Here is a 16,462-nt window from a genome sequence, read left to right on the forward strand (position 1 = left end):
AAAAAAAAGGAAAACAAAAACAAAATGGGGCAAAGGATTTGAAAAAACATTTCTCCAGGGAAGATACACAAATGTTCAATAAGCGCAAGACTGACATAGGCTTTAGGGAAATGCAAATCAGAGATACCACAAAGAACTATCACTCTATATCCACCAGAATAACTAGATTCCAAGAGTCAAGTAAGTATTGGCAAGCATGTGAAGAAACTGGAATTCTGGTACACCACTGATGGGAATAAATGATGTAACTGCTTTGGAAAACAATCTAATGGTTCCTCAAATTATTAAACATAACCTGAAAATTCTATTCCATATAAAACACATATGCACATAAAAACCTCTACACAGATGTTTATAGCAGCAATATAAAGCACAGATAAAAGATGGAACACCCCCAAACACCCATCAATTTACAAATGAATTAACAAAGTATGATAGAGCCATGCAATGGAACATTCAGACATAAAAATGAAATACTGATATATGCTAGAACACAGATGAACCTCTAAAACGCTGTTGTAAAATAATCCAGTAACCAAAATCCACATATTATTTGATCCCACATATATGAAATGTTTAGAACAGAGAAATCTATGCAACAGAAAATAAATTAGAGAGGGGGTAGAGAAAGAAGAGGGGAGGGGAGGGGAGGGGGGATAGTAGAGAATAGGATAGACAGCAGAATACATCAGACACTAGAATGGCATTATGTAAATCAATGGAAGTGTAACTGATGTGATACAGCAATCTGTATACGGGGTAAAAATGGGAGTTCATAACCCACTTGAATCAAACTGTGAAATATGATATATTAAGAACTATGTAATGTTTTGAACGACCAACAATAAAAAAATTTAAAAAAAAAAGAAAATAAATTAGTGGTTGCTTGGCTGGTGAGGCAGGAAGAGATGACTGTTAAAGTGTACAAGGTTTGGGGGGACTGGGATTGTGGCTCAGTGGCAGAGCACTTGCCCAGCACGTGTGAGGCACTGGGTTCAACTCTTAGCACCACATGTAAATAAATAAAATAAAGGTCCGTCAACAACTAAAATTTTTTTTTAAAAAAAAGCGTACAAGGATTTTATTTCAAATGACAATATTCTAAAATTGACTATGGTAATGGCTATATATACTGTGCATATTGAGTTATATACTTTCGTTGAAATGTATGTGAATTATGTCAATAAAAGCTATTTCTAAAAAATTAAGTGATCCCATTTATAATTTAAATGCATACCTTTTTTGATACTGGGGATTGAACCCAGGAGTGCCTTACCACTGAGCTATATTCCCATCCCTTTTTATTTTGAAACAAGAATCATGCTAAGTTGCTGAGACTGACCTAAAACTTGTGTTCTTCCTGCCTTGGCCTCCCAAGTTGCTGGGATTACAGGCATGCAGTACTATGCCTGGCTATATTATATATTCTTGAGAAGACAAAAATGTATAGATCAGTGGTTTACAAAGTTTAGAGATTGGGAGGTATGGGGTGACTACAAAGATAGCATAGGGGTATTTTTAGTGATTGAACTGTTTTAGGGTGATTATGAAGTTGTTCACATGTATCTATACATGTGCTAAATTTCACTGAATTATACCCCAGAAAGTTAAAATTTTCCTATAAAACTAAATGCCAAAAAGAAACCAATTAAAAGAACAACTCATTCCTGAAATTACTAGGTAAAATGAACAAAGTAGGCATCAGAGGAGGACAGGCTACAGTGATCCAGAGTTAAGTATTGGGGTTCAGAGATGATGAGGAGGATGTCCCTGCTCAGCATAGAATATTAGATCTCCCTGTGAGATGACCTATGACAGGTAGTCAAACAGATTAAGTATAATAGGAATGAGACTTCTTACAGCTATGGGAGTTTTAAAGATAAAAAGAGATAAAAGTAAAATGAACCTGATGAGATTTGGATTCAAAGTTTAGGTGTGAAGTCATATGGTTTTACATATAATTTTATATATAGATATACACACAGATGTACTACACATATTTTATACAAACTAACAGTAATTACTTACACACAGATCATAGTTTTGTGTATGTGGTGCTGGGGACTAAACTCAGGTCTTTGAACATGCTAGGCAAGTGCTCTACTAATGAGCTATACCCCCAGCTTCTTAAAAATACCCTTATTCACTAAAGAGAACATGGGTTCCTTGGAAAAATGGCTGATTCTTGGGCTGGGGCAGGGAATGTGTAATTAGCCTGGTGTATATTAGATCAGAGTAAGAAATCACCCAAATAATCATGGGAATATGTTAAAAGGACAACAGAAGTCACCTAGCATGTGTATTTTACTGGCCAATAATTTAATTTTATGAATTTAAAACATCAAAGTAATAAAAATAATAGATTTTCACCCACCAAGTAAGACATTGATTCGACAGATATGAATTTAAAATTTGACTAGAAACATGGTAGTACTTTTAAATTACCTTCTCCCAAAATAATTCATTTTAAAAGGAGGTACTTTATAGTGAAGTATGGCAGCCACTATCTTATTCAGTGATCTAAGTAACACTATCTTAAGTAGGACAAATTGAAATCACTAATCTATGATAGGATAAAATAAGATCACTTCTATAACATTCTTGACAATAATTCACAACTTGAATTTCATCATGAAAAAATATCAGAGACACTGGGGATGTACCTCAGTGCTAGAGTGTTTGCCTAGCATGCTTTAAGGCCATGGGTTTGATCTCCAACATCACAAATAAATAATTAAATATACAAAAGGAATATCACATAAAGCTAGAATGTAATCTTTGAAAATGCCAAAGTTTTGAAAGCCAAGGGGGGTTAAAAACAAAACACAAAAATAACTTGTTCCAGACTGACATCTACAGGCAGGTCATGATTGTGAAAGAGTTTTCTTGTTATGACAGACATTATTGGGACTATCAGTTTACTGTGATTAGAGGGAATATCTGAGAAACAGATGGTAGTAATATGTCACCATAAATTTCCTAATTTTAATGGTTGGGTTATAGTTATGAAAGTGAATGTCCTTTTCTGCAGCAAATACACAGTAAAGTACTAAAGTGAATTATCTCTTAAATTTATTTACAAATGGCTCAGGAAGAAAGAAATTTTGTGTACTTTACTTTGTAACTTTGCTATACATTTGAGATTCCTTAAAAAAAAATTAAAAAGGATACAGGATGAAATGAAATCTCGACAATTCCTATATATAGCCAGGGGCAGTGGTGCATACCTGTAAATACCAGCAATTCAAGAAGTTGAGGCAGGAGGATTAAAGGTTTGAGGCTGCCTAGGCAAATTAGTGAAATCTTGTCTTATGGGGTAAACAATGGGCTATGGATGTAGCTCAGCAGAACACACCGCTGTGTTAAATTCCCATTACTAGAAACAAGAAACGACAAAAATCCCTGTCTATATTTCTGAATCACTAGGAGAAAAATAATGCCTCTGCTTTATAGTGACCTAAATTTGCATTCTGCTACTACAAACGACATGCCCAATAACCGCATTCACTTAGCTGCTTCTCTGTTGTATTAATACTTCTCATTTGTAGTAATTATTAGTTTTTTTTACTTTTTTAATTTCTTGACATAAAGTAATCCCTTAAGAAATAATATTATAATTAAGAAATTTACATTAACTCTTTTAATATTGTTACCCAAAATACTTTTGTGGAATTTTTGTTAATTTTTTTTTTTTTTTTTTTTTTTAGTACTTATGTGAATTAATGTACTTAGATGAAGGGGCATACGATCCTCTTTCTGAAAAAGTTTATTGAACTTTATTCCTGCATCACACTTATCAAAAGAAAAACTTAATTTTCTCTGAAGGCACCCTTTCATTTAATATGATCTGCACCCCAATGTTTTTTATAGTAAAAATGCATTTAAATATGAAACTGATAAAATGTAGCGTATAAAACTCCATGCTGAGCAAAAATAAGTCCAAAAAAATTGCCATATGTTCGTTCACAGACAGTTCCCACTGTACGTTTCTTATGTAAATCATATTTGAATGCAATTTTTAGAACCATATTTAAATGTATTTTGCAATTTAACTTCAAGCATCCATATTTTTCTTCTAGCACATAATCTGTTCCTTTAAGTTGGCAACATCAGCTAGGATCCACAGAATGTAGCAAAAAAAAAAAAAGAAAAGCAGTTATTTCTCAAGGTTTGAGAAATCTGGTCCACCTTTACTGTAGTTTCCTGAGATTTCTGCTCCACTGAAGTCAAAACCAGGATTCTAAAAGACATGAAAAAAATGTATTATATAAAACTTAAACTAGGAAAAAGATAAGTATGAACTAGTAATTGATTAAAAAAATGAGATCTAAATGGACAAAAACTGAAAAGATACCAAACCTCATTGTAATCACCAAAATAAAATTTAAAACAATGAAGTATTTTTCAAGTTTACAATTTATAGATATTTAGATTGATATGTATAGTACTGCACTGACAAGCTTATAAAGAAACATATTTGAATATCAATACGTAAACCGATTTTAAAAGCTATCTTGAAAGCTTACTGTATTGCCATGCAGGGTTCTGTAAATATATATCAACACATTTAACTCTCACAGCAATTCTATAAAATACATACCACCTCAGGCTTTCATCTTTTCATTAGGCAATTTCATTTATTTAACAAATTTACTGAATTACTACTGTTTGAAAGACACTCTTAAAGGCATGTGAAATTCGAGAGTGAACAAAGATTCCTGCTCTAGTGGCGTTTCCATTGTAGAAGAGACCAATAAACCATGTATTATTGAATACAAGGGTTGGTAAATATTTCAGGCTTTGCAGACAACACAAGTATACACAAATATACAACTTTCACAAGTATACAACTATATGAAATTGCTGCATGCAAGATAATACACAAACAAATGAGCATGATGTCTAGTAGTAACTTTACTTAAAAACTAGGCATTGGGCTGAATTTGGCCCACAAGCCACAGTTTGCCAATCACTGGTCTAGTTCGTTAAAAGCTGGTTAAATGCCATAAAAAGAGAAAAAAAAAATAGGATAGGATAGGGTAAGGGAACGGGAGAAATCTACAGTACTAAATGGGATGATTATCAACATATGCTTCATCGAGCAATGATTTGAAAACAATGCAGAAGTTAGCTAAACTATGGAAAAAGAGTATTCAAGTCAGGACAACTAAAGAAAAGGCTACTGTTTAATAGTAGTGAACAGTTGGAGTAGAAGGACTGAGGGGGGCAGCAATAAGAGAAGAGAAGGTTGGGGAGATAATAGAGTAACTGATTAGATTAATCCAGTAAGAGAAGCAACTTGCAGAGTTATGAGAAATTGTATGATCCAATTTGCATTTTAAAAGGACTTCTCCAACTGCTATTTTGAGAAGACAGCCTGGGCAAGGTAGAAGAAAGGAGGCCAGTTAGAAAATTATTGAAGTAATCCAGGTAATATATTTGAGATGGTACACAGCAGAGTTGTAGTAGCGCTGGTAGTGATAAGTGGTTAAATTCTGAATACATCTGGAAGATAGTTCTAATAAGACTCCCTAACAAACTGGAAAGGTCATGAGAAAGAAGATAGGAATCAAAGAGGATTCCCAAGTTTTCTGACCTATGCAACTAATTTCCATTAACTGATTTAACTTTTTTTTTTTTTTTTTTTGCAATGCTGGGAACTGAACCTTGGGCCTCATACATGCTAGGCAGTGCTCTACTACTGAGCAAAATCCCTAGACCCAATTGCGTTTAACAAGATGAGAAGGATGAAGGTCAAATAAATTTATTTATGGAGGAAATTAGATTACTAATTTGGACATGATGAGTTTGGTACATCTGTCAGATAGTCAAATGGAGATGCTGAACAGGTAATTGAATATGCAGATCCAAAGTTCAGAAGAAAAGTCTAGGCTAGATATATGTATTTGGAAATCATCATATAAAAAGAATTATTCATCAAAAATTTTTAAAAGTGCTTTGACTCAGTAATTCCTCTCCTAGATATCTGTCTCAAAGATATGTTTCTTGGAACATTCAAGTAGTTTTACAGAGACGGAAACATAAGCTCTGCTTAAAATAGAGGAAAATGGAGAAATCCAAATATTACCAAAGAGAAATAGCCAAATAAATAATTAATAGACCCAAACTAGGAAATGCTCTGAAGCAAATTAAAAGAACTGAATTTTATCCATATGTACTATTAGGGAAAGATATCCAAGATACACTATTAAATGAGAAGACAACATGAAAAACAACACAGCATGGAACCCAATGGATCACTTAAAATAGCTCCATTATATGATATACAAACTACACCTCAGTAAATATGAGAAAGAGTACACAGCAGAATGATGATTAAAAACTCACTTTTTTCATCTCAAACATCAGTGGAACAGGTTGTCTTTCAAGCAGTTTTCCTTTCCATCATGGATATTTTCATAATGCCTCAGAGAGGTATGAGTATCTCTGCCTCTCAAATCTAATGTATTTAATATACTCTATTCACTAACTAAAATCTTGCTTTGCCTTTTGCATTCTCTCTTGATTTGATACCACTCCTTTTAGCAATTTGCTATATAAATATTTTGCATTATGAATTCAATCAACGGACCATGGCCAGATGACTAATAAACTCTCAATGTTAAAAACAACAACAATAATACAGTGTGAACCTCCACTTAAACTAAAAATGAAACAAACAGAAATGCCAAAATATAAGATGAAAATGAGACATGAAACAAATGAGGGAATGATGGTGAAGGGACCTTATACATTTTTATGCCACATATGTATCCTAATACTAACTTTGTAAGAATTTATTACTTGGGGCTGGGGTTGTGGCTCAATGGTAGAGCACTTGACTGGCAAGCGTGAAAAAATGGGTTCGATCCTCAACACCACATAAAAATGAATAAATAAGATAAAGGTATCATGTCCATCTACAATGAAAAAATATTAAAAAAAAGAATTCATTACTCACGATTTACTGAAGTACATTAAGTAAATTTAAACTCAAAATCATAGCAATACAAATAAAATTTTCAAGAAAATTTTAAAAAATTATAAAAGCAAATTTTCTAATCATTTACCTTAAAAATTACATTAATTTTTATTACCTTTCATAAACACATTGAGTTTTAATGTCAAATAATAATTATTCTCTTATTTTTAGATATTTAACCATACACCTTCATAAAGTCATCTGACTTACTTCTTTTTGGAATCTCTCTAATGTAAGTTTTCTCTGCATTTGGTCTTGTACCCAAGGATCAGCTGCATATTCAGATTCCAGAAGAGAAGTCCAACAATTTGCCGCATCTCTCTTTGTCTTTGTGAGAACAATACGAACCATTTTTCTATCCTCTAAAGAAAACAATTACAAAAATACTAGAGTTTATTAAGTTTTATATATTCCTAAAAACATTAGATAATTTTTGCATATAACTGTTCTCAAAGTATTTCTATATTCTCCAAAGCTCTGAAGACAAAGGACTTTAAGGGGAAAGATATTAAGTTCCAACAAAAAATTAATTTTAACAAAGATTCTATGAATTCTAAAAGATTATCCTTACCCAAAGTCCACGTTCCCTCATCAGCTATTGTAGAATCAAAGAGTTTGCCCTGAAAAATAAATATGTTACTAAATATAGAGTTTTACATTAGTTTTACAAAGCATTCATTAAGACTTAGCTAATTTCAAACTGAACACATCTTATACCATTTCACTACATTTATGTGCTCAACCTTAAGTTTCCTTCCAAGGTTAAATGAAATCTAGGTTATAGAAATATTTACTATGACAAGCAACACAGAATTCCCTAAAGGAAGACCAGGGCCCTTGAATATTTATTTATTTATTGTGGTACTGGGGATTAGAACATAAAGGTACTCTACCCATGAGCTATATTCCCAGCCATTTATACTTTGCGTTTTATTTTGAGACAGGGTCTTGCCAAATTGTTGAAGCTGGCTTCAAACTTGCCATCCTTCTGCCTCATCCTCCTGAGTCACTGAGATTACAGGTATGCCCCATTGTGCCCAGACTTAACTTTTTAGAAGATGAAGAAGTACTACTGATCACTAATTGGCCAAATGTAAAATTTATATATTAAATGCTTTAATTTTACTAATCAAATTTAAGAGTACAAAAAGGGATTTCCTGCTTAAAAAAATGGTTTAAAATAAACATAAATAAACATAAAAACTGGATCAATCTCTTCGCTGACATGTTGGCATTAAAAACAAAAACCTTAAAGCATATACGGTAGCTCATGACACAGTGCTCTAATTTTTCACAAAACCTTGTGTCAACAAAAAAAAGCAAAACATAAATTTAGATGAAAATGGCCATGCTCAAACACATACTTTTAAGTTATAGTAATTGAAATTAAAATGTTACTTTTAAAAAATCATTTAGCCAGGTATAATGACTAATGGCTGAAATCCCAGCAACTCAAGAAAACTCAGGCAGAAGGATACAAGTACAAGGTCAGCCTCAGCAACTCGGGGAGACTCTGTCTCCAAATAAAAAAATAAAAAGGTGCTGGGAATTTTAATTATTCTGGAAAGTAGGAACTGTACAGATATTCAGAAAGCTCATTAAGATCCAAGAGGACATAAATCAATGTCTTTTGCACAAATCATCCCAGGCACTCAAGATGCTTCTATAGAAAATAATTGTAACAGATGAGCAGTGTGAGACAATAACATACCAAGCACTCTGCAAGCTCTTCAAACACATGGATACCATACTTTGATCAAAACAATCCTAAGAAAGGTTCTATAATTACCACACCTTGCATATAAATGCGGTCTTTAGAACTTTGAATAACTTTTTGACTAAGGTTAAAAAACTAGAAAACTGGCACAGAAGGGTATCCTACCAAGTAGTCTCCCTTCACCTCCACACTACAAGATAACCAAACATCTTGGGATTCTAATCTAGGAACAAAATTTAATTTCAAATTGTTATGTGAACTTTGACTGCTTTGGGTTTAGCAACGAAAAAAGCAGGTCCAGACCCAAAGGGCATCGATGAGAAGAAATGGGCGCTAATTATTTTTTCTACTCCTCTTCACAATTGGCTTGACCACTTTGCAAACAGGTAGGGTGTGTCTAATTCCAGACGACGAGTCACCTGACGCTATCTCTTAATTCTCACCCTGTTATACCGTCCCTTCCATGTTGTGCTTTCCCATACCAGCCTACATATTTACTAGGAACGTAACCCGCTCTGCAGCAGGAGGATTTTATCGGTCTTTCATTTCCAAACCTAGATCAGTGCCCGGAAAAGAGAGTATGTAGGATCAATGCTTGTCCCTTTAACGACCTAGTTAACCTGTTCTCCGCACGACCTCTGGAGTAATCGCAAGCAGAAGCCTGACTTTTGGGGGAAAATTAAACAGTATAATGCAATCTCGAAATTTCCACAATTCAAGGTTTGCCCTAAGAATGGGTGCTCTGAATAGAGCAAACACAGGCCAATTTCACCCCTTTCCCAGGCTGCCAGAGAGAGGAGCCGACCTGCCCACCAACAACCACTCCTCGGGAACGGCGGGCTTTAGGGCCCCGGGGCTCCGGAAGTCTATGGAAGGAGAACGCCCGCCCGACTAGCCGCTACCTTGAGGATCTCGCGGCCGCCTACGGCCAGGGCCACGTGCCGGCTCTGCAGACCGCACTGGATATCCTGAGCTCGAGTGCCCGGTGGCACCTGCACTTCAATGAACACCTCCTCCAGAGTCTGGTACCACTGGCCCCAGGGCGTCCCGCACGGAACTACCCCACTGCGCTCCTCAAAAGGGGCTGACATGCTCTCGCCGCCGGCCAGCACTGTCGCACCGAGCCACCCGAGCGCAGGCGCCAAATCCCCACGCTCCGGTTCCGCCTCGGGTCACTGCACATGCGCAGGGGCGCAAGGTGGTGACTCCCTGTGTGCCCTTTTTTCCCTCTCAAGGGCCATTTAAGGCACTGAGAGGAACCGGTTTAAAAGAACTGAAATCAAGGGAAGGGACAGAACGGTGGGAGAAGTTTGGAACCAGTGATGTAGGAATTCATTACCCCCTCACTTATGTGACGCCAAAATGCAACCTTAACTTTCCAGTTTGAAGTGCGCTTGCGCAAATGTTGCTAGTGTTTAGGCTGCAAGTGAGCAACCGCAAAAGTGATTGGGCGTGGAAGCAGCGAACAAAACCAGCCTCCCATTGGCTGGGAGCCTCAATATACAGGCTTTCTAATTGGATGCGGCAAGGAGCTAGTGCGCATGTTCTTTTGGTGTTTCTTTGCTTGATTGGTCTGCCCCGGGGTTTTGGTTTTCTCCAATTGGCTAATATGTTGGTGGGCGGGGACTCTTCGGGGATATTTGAATTCAAACGAGTAGCTGTCGGCAAACGCTGAGGAGATTTAGCTTCGTTTGGGAAGCCGGCTGTCAGCATGTCTTTTCCTAAGGCGCCGCTGAAGCGATTCAATGATCCTTCAGGTGTGTACGTCGGAAGGTGCGGGTTGGCGGCGGAGGGACGGGAGATGCCCTTACGCTTCTCGCCCTTTTTGGTCCCCTTCACCCGGGAGAACCTGAAGCGACTTTAGGGAGGGCCGGGGCTCCCTGTTTTTTATTTTCCCATAAACGTTTGTGACACACGCCAAGCATGTTAAGGATGCGAATGACACAATGGTCAGTGAAACAATGTCCCTGCCCCGAGGACCTTTCCTTCTGACGGGGAGGAATATTCCTAAGCAGCGCGACGAGGAATGCTTGGGGCGAAGGGAACAGGGTGGGAGGCGTTCGTCTCCCAAGGTCCTGAGGTAGTGTCAAACACTCCTGCCTTGTCCTCAGCTTCCTTGTCTGGGAAGTCAGGCGCTGGGTAAAAGCCTTCCTGCCTCCATCGTCGCCTCATGGGCTCGGACCCAGAAATCTCTTAGAATTATTAAATCAATTGAGCAAAGTAGCTGGATATAAAATCAACACCCATAAATCAAAGGCATTTCTCTACATAAGTGACAAATCCTCAAGAAACTAGGAAAACCACCCTATTGACAATATATTTTATATTTCTACACACAGAATTAAAACAAATTCTAGGAAAAAAATGCCTAACTTTGTTGTTTATGAGGTACACTGATATTTTCTATTATGTTTTACTTTTTTAAATGCTAGTTGAATCTACTAATGAGTGCTTATCTACTATTTGAAAAATATTTTAGGGACAGTAGTAGTTGCTTGGAATGGTCAATGTTCTTTGATATTCCCTTTTTATTTACATGAGAATCTAAACAAGTAAATAGCTTTTTAGAGAATATATCTAACCTGTTGATTTCAAATCAGCTAAAGCTTTATGCTAATACTTAAATCCTGAGAGGGATCCCATCTCAATTCTGCTACCTGTAAGCACCCTGAAATTCCTCAAAATTTGGGACTCCAGTTAAATGAGGTTACACAGTATGAACTTTTTGAAAGTAAAACTATAGTATAGTTCATATTTCATATAATATGACTATACATTTCTAGAGCCTCAATTTCTTTATCTATAAATTAACGTAAAGTTTTTGTAAGGATTGAATAAAATAATATCCCTAACCTGTTTAGCACAATGGCGGCATTTAGTAAATACTAAAAATTTCTACTTGTTATTAGTGCAATTGCTTTCTGTCTCTGCATTCCAATTGTAGTTGATATCATCTATACATGTTGATATAAGCCAGATATTTATTATTACTCTAAATTTTTATTACAGACTCTTTTTTTAAAATTTTTAAATTTGTTTTAATTAGTTATACATGACAGTAGAATGCATTTATGCACTTTTGATATACATAGATGGGATATAATTTCTCATTTTTCTGAGTGTATATGTTGTAGAATCATATTGGTCATGTAGTCACATACACACACACACACACACACACACACACACACAATAATGTCTGTTTCATTCTACTATCTTTCCTATCCCCAAATCCCCTCCCCTCCCCTCCTATCACTTCCATCTACCTAATCTAAGGAAATGCTGTTCTTCTCTAGTGCCCCTGCCTTTTTGTGAATTAGCATTCGCATATTAGAGAACACATTTGGCCTTTGGTTTTGTGGGATTGGCTTATTTCGCTTAGCATGATATTCTCCAGCTCCAACTATTTACTGGCAAATGCCATAATTTTACTCTTTTACTATTTTTCTTCTTTAAAGCTGAGTAGTATTCCATTAAGTATATATACTAAGGCTAGGTCATTTTAGTTATGATTCCTAGAATCCCATGGTATTTATCTTAGTGACTCTATTTGAAGACAGTTGATACCAAATATTTTATTTTGTATATTTAGTTCTTAACAACAAAATTATGGGCTGGATTCAGGGGCACATGCCTGTTGTAATCCCAGTTACTTATAAGGTTGAGGTAACAGCATCATTAATATACAGTATATATTAATGTATGTGTATAAGTTGTCAGCCTGGGCAACTTAGTGAGACTGTCTTTAAAAAAAAGGGGGGGGGACTGTCTTGTTGTTGTTGTTGTTGTTGATGGACACAATACCTTTATTTTATTTATTTTGTGTGGTGCAAAGGATTGAACCCAGGGCCTCGCACGCGCTAGGCGAGCACTCTACCACTGACCCACAATCCCAGCCCCAGGGGAGGCTTTCTTTAAAAGTGTGTGGGGGGTGGGTGCTGAGGATGTAGCTCAGTGGTACTGCAAAAAATAAGAACAACAAAATCATATGATTTTTGTTCCTTTGACCCAGTCTATAGAAAATAGGATATTGTTCTTCATCATTTCAAATAGGTGCTATTGTTACACTTACAGAAACAAAGAATCCAATTATAAATGGCATTTTTACACTTATATTCACATTATCATGACATAGTTTTAACTTAACATCATAAATAATATTATATAATACATTGATACTTTGTGTTTTCTAGGCTGTGCACCATCTCCAGGTGCTTATGATGTTAACACTTCAGAAATATCTAAAGGACCGGTATCCTTTCAGAAATCACAGAGATTTAAAAAACAAAAAGGTAATGGGCCCCAAAATAAAACCATGGTTATATTATTTTATAAGTTTTAAAGTTATAAGTGACAATATTTAAATTTAAAGTTGCTGTTGCATCTCAAAAGATATAAAACTAGAATTATATTTACACTTTCTTGGTGGATTTATGAAAGGATCAGATACAAAGTAATGCTTTCATTATCATACTGTATATTAAGCAATATACTCATAGATATGTAATTTTCTCTTTGGTTATTTCCTTAACCTCTCTCTTGGAGAATATTAGGAAAATGAGAAAGGTTTTTAGATGTATAAATATTGTACAATTAATTATTTAGAAATATATTATCAAGAAAAGAATAACTTTATATTGCTGTGTTTTTAGTTGCAGTAATATAGAAATTGTGTTTTGTGTGGTAGAAACATGTAAATACTAACTATGATTGGTACAATTCATTTTTCTGCAGAATCTCAACAAAATCTTAGTGTTGACAAAGATAGTACCATGCCTTCTTCAGCTAAAAAAGCTAAGACTTTGAGATTAAAGGTGAGGAGCTTTTACTGCCATCTGGCTTATCAATTATCATTGAAAACATATCCAAAGGGTATTATATATAATTAGAATGAGTTATAAGTATAAATCAAAATTATAATTAAATCTGTAAATAGATGGAATAAGTTATCATTAGGACTCTTTCAAGTTTTATATTCTTCCTAGGACTTTACTAAATCTATATTTAAATGTGTCCTTAGTTCACAATTACAAAATGATTACTATTTTTCTGTCATTTCTATATCTAGATAAATTTTTCTTATAAATCTATACAAACTATATGATACTTTCTTTAATTACTGCCACTGAATTGTATAGGTTTTTTTTTTTTGTAGTATTTTGAGAAAACTATAGTTCTAACCACACAAGTATGTGTAGAACTCCCAAATAATAGACTTTCTAATACAAAATAATATCAGTTTAAAAAATTAATAAAACATGAGATTGGTGTGCCTTCCCCTCAATGTAGAAACAAATAAACAGGTTTTATTTAAGATGTTTTCTTCCATTTTTAGATGGCAAAAATCAATACTGTTTCTAGCTATTACATCAGAAAAGCTGTTGTATATAAAAAGATATAGTGTGAAATTGTGTGTCTTGGGATAAAGGTAATGAGAAAATCAGATTTTTTTTTTTTTTTTGTACAGGGGATTGAACTCAGCGGCTTAAGGACTAAGTCACATCCCCATCCCTTTTCTGTATTTTATTTAGAGACAGGGTCTCACTGAGTTGCTTAGCACCTCACTGTTGCTGAGGCTGGCTTTGAACTCATGATCCTCCTGCTTCAGCCTCCCAAGCCATTGAGATTACAATTGTGCGTCACCACGCCTGGCCTTAGAATCAGATTTTACTGTTTACATTTTTCTGTTATTTCTCTGGAATTGCATATTTGAAGTTTAAGTTGATTTTAAAAGATTTTTTTCTGTATGAGATTGGATAATCAAAATGTGTTGTTGCTATTTAACATTAGAAGATAGGTAGTCAGTAGTTTATCCATAAACTTCCATTTATCCTGCCCCACACCACCCTCAATGGGACTTCATAGAAATAGCTATTGGCCTATTGGGTTGAAAACTTAAACCTCAAGTATTTTGAGATATTTGGGGAGCGGGGGTACCAGGGAATGAAGTCAGGGGCACTTGACCACTAAGCCACATCTCCAGCCCTGTTTTGTATTTTATTTAGAGACAGGGTCTGAGTTGCTTAGTGTCTTGCTTTTGCTGAGTCTGGCAAACTCCTGATCCTCCTGCCTCAGCTTCCTGAGCCACTAGGATTACAGGTGTGCCCCACCATTCATGGCTTATTTTGAGATTTTAAGAAGCTTTCCTTCACTTAACCAAATAAGTGATCTACAAAATATTTCACAGACTCGGTGAACTCTTTAAAATAGAAATTAACTATTTGGAAAACCCTTAATTTTTTCAGATAGCTAAAAATCAAATTTTACGTGATATTTCTTGTGCTTAAGTTTGATTATAATTATTCTTTGGCTTTTAAACAGAAAGAATCTCAAAAGAATGATAAAGATTTGAAGAGACTAGAAAAAGAGGTGAGCAATACTTTTATTGAAAAGTAAATATGCTGTATTATGGAGAAAGGATCACATACAACTGAGAAACTAAGATTCTGTTGTAGTTTGGGCAATCTGTGTCCATTTATTAAAATTACAATATATGGACAGATGAGTGGGTCAAATATTTATAGTGTATACTCTTCCTGTATGACATTCTTTGTTAAGACAACATAGCTAGAGAATTAACATGTTGAGCATACAATTCTAACAGGTTAGATGGACTGTGATGAAGTTATGCTAACTGTACTGTCCAATATTGTAGATGCTCACCACATCTGGCTATTTTTGGCTTTTTTTTTTTTTTTTTTGGAAGTGGTAGGTGTATACTGGGGATGTAACCCAGAGACATTTTGCCACTGAGCTAAATCCCCAGCCCAGGGTCTCATTAAGTTTCTGAGGCTGTCCTCAAATTTGCAATCCTCCTATCTCTGTCTCTCAAGTTGCTAGGATTATATGTGTGCACCCCTGTGCCCAGCACATGTGGTTGTTTTTAAATTAATCCTGTTTTTAAATTAATCCTTAGTTCCTCAGTTGTATTAATCACATTTTAACTGCTCAGTTGCCTCTACTGGGCAGTGCATTTATAACATGGCAGGCATTTGTATGTGCAGTGTTGACCTAAAGAACTCACTTATCTTTCACAATACTAAATTGCTCACTGTACTCTTTGCTTCTCTGCCAGTCTTTTCCGTACTTCCATGACTATCCAGAATGTGGTGGACATGTTCTTTTGCTATATTAAGACTTTCCATTTAATCACAGTCAAATGATATCTTAGAACCAAGAATATACCAAAATAATTGTGAATCTTTGTTCTGGTTGCTTTGATCTCTTTATATTTAATAATACTGATTGTCATTTTATTGAGGGTACATGTCAATGAGGATACATGCAATTGATACTTAACATCTAAAAACTGAGTCACAGTGAACTAATTGGTGAGTGAGTGGTAGTGTCAGGATCAGAACTGATAGCTTGCATAAATTATTTCATTTGGTATAGAATTTTAGGTGCAAAGATTTTCCCCGATCATTTTAAAGTTGTAGGATTTCCTTGTCTCTGGCTTCTACATTTCTGTTGACATATATTAAGGCTTTGGGGTCTTTTCTTATTTTGTTTTGTTTAATCTACTAGTTAGTAACGGCAAGAGTTATGGCTGATGCCTACTACATTGTACTTGACAGCCTAGTTCTGCCTTCTCAAAATAAGAAAGAGTCCCCATCTCAAACTATAATTAATATTTGTGTAATCAGAACTAGAAAAGAAGAGCTGTAATAGGTAGAAATACTTTTTTAAAGTGAATAGACAGCTTAATTGAATTTGGAAATTTATGATAAAGTTCTTCAGTTCTTAAGATGCATGCAGATTTT

At 35.3% G+C, this 16,462-nt stretch overlaps 2 protein-coding genes across 7 annotated transcripts in view; one reads left to right on the forward strand and one right to left on the reverse strand.

The window, feature by feature from the left end:
• Positions 1–3,748: 3,748 nt before the first annotated feature.
• Positions 3,749–9,876, reverse strand: Nudcd2 (NudC domain containing 2). Of its 2 annotated transcripts, none has more exons than XM_005325413.5 (4): positions 9,602–9,869; positions 7,554–7,602; positions 7,193–7,344; positions 3,749–4,240 (listed from the first exon to the last, which is right to left on the reverse strand). In XM_005325413.5, the coding sequence occupies exons 1-4, from the start codon at positions 9,788–9,790 to the stop codon at positions 4,157–4,159; spliced, it is 474 nt and encodes a 157-aa protein (XP_005325470.1). In that variant the 5' UTR covers positions 9,791–9,869; the 3' UTR covers positions 3,749–4,156. The 2 variants fall into 2 exon arrangements, with proteins under 2 accessions (XP_005325470.1, XP_077908245.1); XM_078052119.1 differs by having other exon boundaries at positions 4,190–6,920; positions 9,602–9,876.
• Positions 9,877–9,979: 103 nt separating this feature from the next.
• Positions 9,980–16,462, forward strand: part of Hmmr (hyaluronan mediated motility receptor) — a 29,699-nt gene continuing 23,216 nt past the window's right edge. For 3 of the 5 annotated variants that reach the window (XM_005325412.5, XM_040272099.2, XM_078052093.1), the window contains exons 1-4: positions 9,980–10,456; positions 12,893–12,991; positions 13,434–13,513; positions 15,021–15,068. In XM_005325412.5, coding sequence (XP_005325469.1) covers positions 10,411–10,456; positions 12,893–12,991; positions 13,434–13,513; positions 15,021–15,068 — 273 coding nt within the window. In that variant the 5' untranslated portion in view covers positions 9,980–10,410. The remainder of the gene's footprint in view (positions 10,457–12,892; positions 12,992–13,433; positions 13,514–15,020; positions 15,069–16,462) is intronic. The other 2 variants (XM_021726460.3, XM_040272100.2) reach the window with 2 other exon arrangements.

The sequence above is a fragment of the Ictidomys tridecemlineatus genome, chromosome 1 (assembly GCF_052094955.1).
Source record: "Ictidomys tridecemlineatus isolate mIctTri1 chromosome 1, mIctTri1.hap1, whole genome shotgun sequence".
In the NCBI taxonomy this organism is placed as follows: Eukaryota; Metazoa; Chordata; class Mammalia; order Rodentia; family Sciuridae; genus Ictidomys; species Ictidomys tridecemlineatus.